Source organism: Dioscorea cayenensis, chromosome 14, assembly GCF_009730915.1.
Source record: "Dioscorea cayenensis subsp. rotundata cultivar TDr96_F1 chromosome 14, TDr96_F1_v2_PseudoChromosome.rev07_lg8_w22 25.fasta, whole genome shotgun sequence".
NCBI classification, from domain to species: Eukaryota; Viridiplantae; Streptophyta; class Magnoliopsida; order Dioscoreales; family Dioscoreaceae; genus Dioscorea; species Dioscorea cayenensis.
The window spans coordinates 29,511-39,431 of NC_052484.1; the positions used below are offsets into that span (position 1 = coordinate 29,511).

General features: G+C 39.4%; 2 protein-coding genes across 2 annotated transcripts; one reads left to right on the forward strand and one right to left on the reverse strand.

The window, feature by feature from the left end:
- Positions 1–305: 305 nt before the first annotated feature.
- On the forward strand, positions 306–4,662 carry LOC120276498 (ER lumen protein-retaining receptor A-like). Its single transcript, XM_039283254.1, has 6 exons — positions 306–550; positions 640–905; positions 1,646–1,761; positions 3,980–4,053; positions 4,142–4,205; positions 4,283–4,662. The coding sequence occupies exons 1-6, from the start codon at positions 460–462 to the stop codon at positions 4,317–4,319; spliced, it is 648 nt and encodes a 215-aa protein (XP_039139188.1). The 5' UTR covers positions 306–459; the 3' UTR covers positions 4,320–4,662.
- An 803-nt stretch (positions 4,663–5,465) lies between these two features.
- On the reverse strand, positions 5,466–9,608 carry LOC120275562 (probable alpha,alpha-trehalose-phosphate synthase [UDP-forming] 7). The gene is made up of 3 exons (XM_039282181.1): positions 7,534–9,608; positions 6,691–6,964; positions 5,466–6,414 (listed from the first exon to the last, which is right to left on the reverse strand). The coding sequence occupies exons 1-3, from the start codon at positions 9,516–9,518 to the stop codon at positions 6,085–6,087; spliced, it is 2,589 nt and encodes an 862-aa protein (XP_039138115.1). The 5' UTR covers positions 9,519–9,608; the 3' UTR covers positions 5,466–6,084.
- Between the last annotated feature and the right edge of the window lie 313 nt (positions 9,609–9,921).

Consider the following 9,921-nt stretch of genomic DNA (forward strand, 5'->3'; position numbering starts at 1 on the left):
TTTGTATCTCATTTTTTATTTCAATAAATTGTGGGTTATCAATTCTAATAAAAAAATTACTCTAATCAAGATAATATATTCATTCCAAATTAAACTATTCATAATTGAAAATAAAAAATATTTTTATTAAAAAAAAATACACAAAGGAAAAAATAAATATTAAATTAAAATCAAATAACATGAAATGTGAAAATTCCTCCAAAATATTAAAATAGAATTGCAAGAAAGACCCTAACATTCTTAAAAAATAAAAATGATAAACGAGTGACTCACAATACTCGTGCGTTGTACTAGTTGTAGACGTGAACAAAGAACACAAGCACTGAAGCACCGCCCCGCTGCCACGTCACTTTCTCTTCCCCAAATCCACAACCAAAACCCTTCGTCCCTCTCGCCTCTCCCGCCCGTTCTCTCCCCCCAAATCCTCCACCATTTCTAGGGTTTCTCCAATCCGACGCCATGAACGTCTTCCGCCTCGCCGGCGACATGACCCATCTCATCAGCATCCTCATCCTTCTCCTAAAGATATACGCCACCAGATCCTGCTCTGGTACTTGCTCTAGGGTTACCATTTTTTAATAATTTCCTCTTTTTTTTTTTGTGAGGAATTTTTGCGTGATTTTTTTGTTTGGATGGAAGGGATTTCGTTGAAGACGCAGGAGCTGTATGTGATTGTTTTCGTAGCGCGGTACTTGGATCTGTTTACGAGTTTCATCTCGATCTACAACAGCGTGATGAAGGTGGTGTTTGTTACCTGTTCGATCGGCATTGTTTGGTGCATGCGTTTTCATCCACTGGTTCGGAGGACCTATGACAAGGAGCAGGATACGTTTCGGCACTACTTCCTCGTTGCGGCGAGCTTTGTCCTCGCGCTGCTTTTTCACGATAGTTTTACCGTCAGGGAGGTATTATATTGATTCTAATTTTGTTATTTTAATCTTTATGAATATAATGTGGATAAAGATCTCTGCTTTGTGAGTTTGTGCTTTGGAAGGAGTTTGATACTCCATCTGAAGGCTTGATTCTGAAAATCTATGATTATATTATGTAGAAAGATGTTTCGAAGCTAGCTTCTTTGCTGGTGATTAAGCAAAGTCACTTAAAATTGTAAAATTGACCGTTTCATATCAGTATTATGGTCCTCTAAAAGGCAGAAGAAGTCATTTTGAAGCATGGCATTATGCAGCTTTTTCATGTCAATGGGGAGCTTATCCTTTGTCTTTTGAATTAGAGAACTATGGGTGCTGATTTTGAATTTGGGTTTCTTATGAGCATATCTGTTACCACATATCAAGTGGTTTTCTATTCACCATTGAGAGACATCTTTATGCTTTTGGTTGTGATAGTATATGTGAATGGTTGAGAGGTGTCCTGGAATTCTGAAGATCTATTTATGCATGACTAATTACATACTGAGTTGATGAGTTACGGTTTGCTTTGAAGTAACAAACCGCGGAGTTCTGACATACCCATTTTTTATCTTTGAGAAATGTGTGGGGGTATGTCTTTAGAAATACAGTTTAACTGTGATTTGATTTTTTGTTTTTGATTATATGAAGCTTTTTTTTTTCCATCTGCTCCATCAATAATTTGCAAATGAAACCTTAACTATTTACCTAATGGTGTATTATTGTCATCATTACAGGTATTTTGGGCATTTTCCATATATTTGGAGGCTGTTGCAATCCTTCCTCAATTAGTTTTGCTACAGAGAAGTGGAAACGTGGACAACTTGACTGGACAATATGTTTTCTTTCTCGGGTATAGCTTCAATACTGACAGAAGTGACTTTTCCATTTTCCTGCTCAGTGCTTTGTTTAGCTGCACTAAGTGAAAAATTCTGAATCCATACTTCAGAAGATAAAAATATTTCCACATTGGCCATATTGGTGAGAAATATAATTTCAACATCTGAGCATCAATAGAAAGTAAAGTTGATGTTAAATTTCTGACTGTTATCTTGACCACTGTCCAGGTGCCATTCTTCTCGGGATGGATTATAATTCTTCTGAATTAGGTATTTTTAGCCATACGTAGGGGTTGGGTTTAGATCTATTACTTTTTAATGTTAAATTTAAACAGATTCCTTCTTAAATTGGAATTTATTGTAATTCCTACTTCAAATATGATTTTTGGTCACTTCACCCTTTCTTGCTTGGGTTATGCCGCAAGTTTAATTGTAAGTCAAATGATGTAATATATTAGATGGAAAATGTATTCTGGTCAATTAAGGTAGAGGTTTAGATAGGGATACCAAACCAAAGATGAGCAACCATTCCTCTTTGAGGTGAGGTAAATAAGATAAGTTACAAAAGTGCAAGCTCAAATTCTATTAGTTTTGCTTTTTGTGATTTTCGCCTCAAAACTTGGAAACCTGGACTTGATCTATATTTAAAGATGGTTAAAATGGAATTTGTATATTTTGAAGATATTTGCATGTGTATCACTTGAATATAGAATAGCAAAATGAATCAGTTGTAATGCAATAATTATCAGAAGTCTAAGTGGTTCTCCAACTTACTTATCTTGATTTATACATCTTGATACTTATACTAAATTTTTATTTGATTTTTGACCTCTATCATGTATTTTTTTGATGATATGCTAGTCATAACTGTCAATGAAAAAGTGAAAATTTTTCTCAGCAATAACAAGGGTCAAGAATTTATTTAATGGACTTAATGAAGAAAGATGGAGTGCCAGATTTTAATCTCTCTATTTTGAAGAGAAAAAGGAATTTACATTAGTAGCATAGGATTGCCATTGATACCATGCTAGTTATAATGATTTCACTTCATAAGAAAAATATAATTTTACAAAATTGCTAAGCGATGGACCGATGGTTTCTTGTGTGAGCGTGTTATGCTTGAAGCTATTTATGGACTTTTCTGCATCAAATTTAAAAAATGAGGCATTTGGCTAAAGACAATTTGGAGTAGATTTTGAAAGGATTCTAAGCATTTGGGTAGCAGCCAAGTATGTGAATTTTGATTATGACAATGACAGGTTCACTTAGTCCTAGATTTCTGAACTTTAGAAGATCGCCAATGGGCCCTGAATATTATGAAAGGAATTTCTACAACTTGCCTGGTGGAGATTTTGCTGTTGAAAAAAACAAGTTTATTTGCCCGGGTGATCCCTAACTTTAGCAGATGACTAATATACTAAATTATGAGGAGCTGCCTGTTACAGGATTTTCAGGGTGGAAACCAAAGCTGAACCTCATGGCACAATTTGTGTTCCTCCTGTCCAATAAAAGATAATGCCATGTAGTTTCTACCACTATAACAATTGATTGGTGGCAAGCAAACTGATATTGGTGGAATTTCTATGCCTAACAGTGAATCTCCCATAGATGTTATGATCCCTAAAACCACGGCACTGCCATGTGTACTTCAATCAGGCTTGTTTTCCAATTGTGTCTCACTTTGGTGCGTGGAGGTTTTCATAGCTAGTTGGACTAAGGAGAATGTTAATGGGTAAAAGGATAGCAATGCTAAGTTTCACATTGGACAATTGGTTAATCTTTGAAAAATTTTGCTTTGTCCCTGATATTCAGTTGCATTTGTTGACTGGAGATTGTTTAAATAAAGCTGGACTTGGTATGATTAATCTGTTATTACTAAGCATGGAAGTTTTATGAAAAGCCTGATCTAGTAATGGATTGGCCAATTCGCAACATTTAAAACTTAAATTAATGAAACTTTCTTTTTTATCTATTATATATTGGGTTGTCATGGTCAATTGGAGCATATTGATTATCATAAAAAATTTCATCCTTATCCTTCCTAGAGAAAGCTTAGATAGAGGTTGTAAATCACAATCCTCACCAGACTTTCATCTGTTCATTGAAGCATTGTGCATGTATTTAGTTGTATTCTTGATCTGAATTTGCAAACTCATTTTCAATTAATGTTGCAAAAACTTGTTCAGACTTTCTTAATCTTTATTTTTTTTGTTTGGCTTTACCATAAAACAGGGCCTATCGAGCATTTTATATCCTTAACTGGATTTATCGCTACTTTACAGAAAAGCATTACAGTTGGTGGATTTGTAAGTCACTCTAGCTGTAAACACTAATATGATTTCATGTTATTTATAACCTGACAAAAGTACGCAAATTCTCTGTTTTGCTCACCAGCATGGATCGCTGGTTTTGTCCAAACAGCTCTCTATGCAGACTTCTTCTATTACTACTTTATCAGGTAATAACCTTCTTTCATGCTTCACGTTGATGGCATTTGTCAAAGCGATAACCTTGTATATGCTTTTTTTGTTTCAGCTGGAAAAACAATTCAAAGCTTCAGCTACCCGCTTGAATTGGATGATGCTCAAAGTTTCTACTTTTCAAAAGAAATAAAATAGATTAGCTCATTTTGCCTGTTGTGAAGATGGAAGATTTGACACTGGAGAAAAACTTGAGAAGCAGAATTTGGAGAAAAATTGTTAAAAGTTGCTTGGTCTTGTTCCATAGGAAATCAAGGGAAGCAGGTTGTGTTCAGACACAGAGTTTCCATATAATTTATTAAAAGTTAATTTGTTCGCAATTCTAACCATAGTTTGGTTTTGAAGTCATGTAAACTGCACTTGCAACTACTTACATCTTCATGTATTATTATTTGTTAAAAAATTGAATTGGACTGTCGTAACACGTGCATGATTCTCATGGTGGCCTCTGTGATGTATCAGGCTTTCCTTTTGTTGTTACCTTCATTAAAACTTAGAAAAATTGGGGAGGGAAAAAATCCTGAAAAGTGATTACTGGTTGGCACACACATCCAAGAAGAACGAATTCAACTTGACATTGTTATCAATGGAGCTGTCCAGCATGATCCTGTCTTCTTGTGTGCATATGAAATAGGGAAAAGTATTTTCTTTCATTACTTTTTGTGCTGGCCCTGCAGGTTTATCTCAAGAAGTTACTGCCAAAAACTTCAGGACTTGTTTTTGTGTTGCTTTTGTAGCTTTTGACAATTTAAAAAAGCTGGAAACCTAAAAACTGAAGGGCAAAAAAACATGCTTACCACCCAAAAGCTTGGTAAAGAAAAATCAACATTCTAAGCTTTTAATTATTGGCTTTTGAAATCAGACCAAGCCTTTCAACGACGTTTTACACACCTCCAAGCATCATTATGTCACTATAATTTGGTGTGAACACCCAAACGAAACGTGCAGATTGACCATCTTTAAAAATTCCATGAGCGTGCTTTTTAGATCAGTTTTTTTGTATAAAAAAACACCATTTCAATGCATGGCTCTTAATCCAACCAAGACATCTTGATATCTGCAATGGCGAAGAAAGTCCATCTTTAGTCTTAGTACAATATGATTATTTTGATCTTTGAAAATGAACTCTCTACTAAAGGGGACTTAAGTCAGATTTTTAAGAAATCCCTGACTCGCAAATCTCAACACTCCAAGCATTAACTGCAAAACATCGAACTCAGAAATGTCGCCCTTTCTCATGTCAAGAAGTCAGCCAGCTTATGCATTTTCATTAAAAGAATGAATTCAAAGAAATGGTCTCTGGAAATTTCTGACAGTCTAAACTATTGGTTCCAGAAAGGAGAAGAATGTACATTCATTGATTTCTTTTCTTCAACAACCCTTCAACCCTTTTTTTTCCTCCCAAGAAAGAAAGCAATTTAATCAACAAATGCTGAAAGAAACAAGATAAAACTAACCCACTAAAATATCAAAACAAGCAATAGTGATGACAAATAGTAATCAATAGAAGGAATAGAACTCTAAACCTGGGAAGGCATCCTTTGAAACCAGTACTACTTTGCAGGTTAATATGCCAATTCCTTTAGACATGCTGTATTACACTCTGAGATCCTCCTGCACAAGAGTTCAATGGAATGCCGAAAAGAGCTCCTCTCTTGCTGGTTCATCGTCCCCTTATCATTAAGAATTACATCCCTGAACTAGCATTAAAAAATGCACGGCACCTACTCTCTGATTAACAAAATTATCACATGAGGCTCCAATTCTATGTATGCACAAGGCATCCATCATCTTCGTGGGAAAATCTCACAGGGGAGCTGAAAGTGCAACCAGATTGGGTTCTTGCACAAAAATGAATTATGCCTTTATTTCGGCAGAAAAGGATGGCTCTGCATTTGTCTCGGAAGAAGGAGATGGCTCGGAAGCTTCTGCAAGAGCTTGGAGCATGTTTATGACATCGGCAGTGTCATCCAGATAATACTTGGCTTTGCTCGGCTTCTGCCCGACAGTGCAAGCGTACACTGATGTATTAGCAGCAACCATATCCTTGTCCACAATCCGAGTAATGCCTTCAAACATGTCCTCGTCAGATCTGTCATCACCAATGCATAGAAGAAAGTCCGCTTTTCTCCCATTGTCACACATTGATGACAGTATCTTCTCAGAAACTATGCCTTTGCTAACACCCTGTAAGTGCATGGGAACAGATAAAATAAACAATCACATTAAGGGGGTGTTAGATATTAATGATTGCAATCAATCCGTAAAACCGCCCAAAACTAGTGAAGGAACATAAGCTTATCAAAAGAATTCTCATGCAATGCTATTAGGTTGTTGTCCAAGTAAACTCTGCCTAAGTATCAGCTGATGAACCCCCAAAATCATTGTCTAGAAGTTCAAGTAAAATAGTAGAAACATAATTCATATAAGAGGAAGCAAAATAACTGTAGAAATAAAACACACCTGGGGTTTCACTTCCACAATAAATTGGCCTCTCTTAACAGCAACTGGCTCATTGGCCAGCACATTTTCCAAATGATCCAACATCTCCTTTGCCTGTGAAGAACCGAAGTCTGGGTCAGCATCCTGATGGTGCCATACCAAAGCACTTTCTTTAGCCTCAAGAAATGATCCATCAGTGGTTTCTGCATACAATTTCATCACTGGCTGGGCCATCTGTATCCATCCAAAATCAGTGTCATGTCCGTAAGTTTCCCAGTCTTCCTCCCCATTCCACCTGCGAGTTTGCAGCATAACACAAGGTGTAATCAGAAGCTCTTTTTAATGGGAGTAAACCCGTCAACTTTGACAGTGAAGAAGCAAGCATTGTACACCACAATTGATACCAGTTGGAAAACTTCATAGTTAGCACACTTATAATCCATTTCACAAACAATCTATAACTGCATTTCTGCAAACCAATATTATATGATGGTCGTCCTCCAAGTAATAGTGCCAAAACTTGATCAGTTATAAAATGGCCGGGGTATCTTACTATCTTATTAAATGACAATTTTGAATAGCATTAAATGTTTTCCATGTTATCGAAGTATCATATCAGGCAAAATTTGCATTGTTTTCCAATTTGTTCGCTTTCTTCAACTTCCATCTGGGCGGACTGTGAACAAACTATACCAAGATTCCGTCATAATTATGTTTGCATAGCCACTAGAAACACTGACAACTGACGCACATGAGGATTCTTTTTTCTAATTTAAAGGGCTAGGGCATATGAAGACAAATGCATTGAATTATTTTGAGTAGAATAGAAGATGAAATTGCCCAGAAAAAAAGAAAAATGCATACCTCATGAAGTAACCATGCTCGGCTGCGATACCAAGCTTTTTGCATGGCAAAAACCATTTTCCCAAGCAGTCTCTCCCTCTCCCACTGACAATGAACACAATATTCTTGCTATCTGCACAAAGAGCATTAATAATCGAAATAACTTCAGCATTAGGCGTCTTGTTAATAGATGTTTGGGGCATCACTGTGCCATCATAGTCCAAAAATATTGCCCTGCTCTTAGCTTTCGCATAGTCTGAAACAATTGAGTCCACATTGAGCTTCCTGAAATTCGGATCAAGAGCCACTACCCTAAATCCAAATCCAAGACCAATCCCCCAAGACCTCCTCTTCAAATGGTCCCTGCAAGTCCTCTCCATATCCTGCATGAAACTCCGAGACCAGTATCCAACATCATGGGTGCTGACATATCTGTAGTGCTTCTCGTGCCGCAACTGCTTCTCTGCTTCTGACATTGAAATCGCCTCATTCATGGCCTCAGCTGTGGCCTCAGCATTCCATGGATTGATCCTTATCGCGCCACTTAGTGATGGAGAGCACCCAATGAACTCTGATAACACTAGCATGCTCTTCTTCATGCACTGTGGCTCTGACCCTGGCATCCCTTGCCTGCAGACAATGTACTCATAAGGAATCAGATTCATCCCATCTCTCACTGCAGTGACAACAACACACTCAGCAATCAAATAGTATGCAATCCGTTCACTCAGAGACACTGTACGATTAACATACACCACAGGGCTATAACCATCACAACCAAATTGGCCATTAACTCTCTTGCAGGTCTCCTCAATCTCAGCCTGGATCTCTTCCAAGTCCCTGCCTTTGCCCCTCGCTGGATTCGCAATCTGAACAAGAACTGCCTTCCCCTGCCATTCAGGATGAAGCTTCAACATCTGCTCGAAAGCCAAGAACTTGAGATCAATCCCTTTGAAAATATCCATATCATCAACACCAAGAAGCACAGTCTTCCCCTCAAACTGCTTCCTTAACTCGTCAACCCGGACCTCGCCATCAGAGAACGAGAGAGCCGATTGAAGCTGCCCCATATGAACACCAACAGGCATGATCTTGATCCCGACCGTGCGGCCAAAGTAGTCCAGGCCTACATATCCTCGCCGAGACTGGTACTCAAGACCGAGCATCCGGGAGCAGCAGGACAAGAAATGGCGCGCATAATCAAAGGTATGGAACCCAATAAGATCACAACTGAGAAGGGACCGCAGAATCTCCAAACGAACAGGAAGAGTACGGTAGATCTCAGACGAAGGAAACGGCGAATGGAGGAAGAACCCCATGCGAAGCCGGAGGAACCGGCGACGAAGGAAGGAAGGGAGAGCAAGGAGATGGTAATCGTGTACCCAAACGTAGTCATCCTCGGGGCTGATGATCTCGATGACCTTCTGAGCGAACACCTTGTTGGCGAGCACATAGGCCTCCCAGAGCCCGCGATCAAAGCCGCCAGCCCCCGGCGATGGCAACAGATAGTGAAAGAGAGGCCACAGAAGCTTCTTACAAAACCCATGGTAGAACTTCTCGAGGATATCAGGAGGGAGGAAAGCAGGGAGACATTTGAATCGATCAAGGAGGGTTTGGGAGAGGTCGTCGTGGTCGCGGGGGTCAATGGGGGAGTCGGAGCGGAGGGAGCCGACGTAAAGGACCTCCATGTCGTCGGGGAGGCCATCACGGAGCTGGAGAAGGAGGGACTCTTCGTCCCAGGAAAGGGACCAGCCGCGTCCGTCGGAGCGGCGGCGGGCACGAACAGGAAGCTGATTGGCGACGATGATAATGCGATCCTGGGCGAGGGACGAGGGAGCATCGGAAGAGACGCTGTTAGCGCGGTCCTCATCATCGAGCTCGGAGACAGGGCCAGGGGCCGTCATGACACGGGAGAGGCGGCGTGGGCGGGCGGCCCCGGCGGCGGAGAGGGCGGAGAAGTTCCCAGTGGCGAGATCGACGAGGTTGGTGTAGGATCTGGACATCATGTTGGCTAGGGTTTGAGAGGGAGACGGAGGACATCAATGTTGGGGTTGGGGTTGGGGTTGTGGTTGGGGTTGGGGTTGAGAAGGAGAAGAGATGATGTTGATGATGATGATGATGATGATGATGGATTGGATGGGATGCTTGGGTTCGTTTTTTGGCTTTTTATTGTTGGGGATTTGGAGAGGGTTGGATTTTGTAGACACGTGGAAACAGGGTGTGATGACACGTGTGAAAGGTTTGAACGGGTTATCAGGCATTTGTGCTTTTTCTGGGTCTGAGCCGGAACATCAACCAATTCAAATTTCCAATACCATCATCAATCAAATTGGTTATTTTATTTTATTTGCTTATTAATTATATATATTTTTTTAAAATTATTTAGTATGTAAATTTTTTTGAAATCAT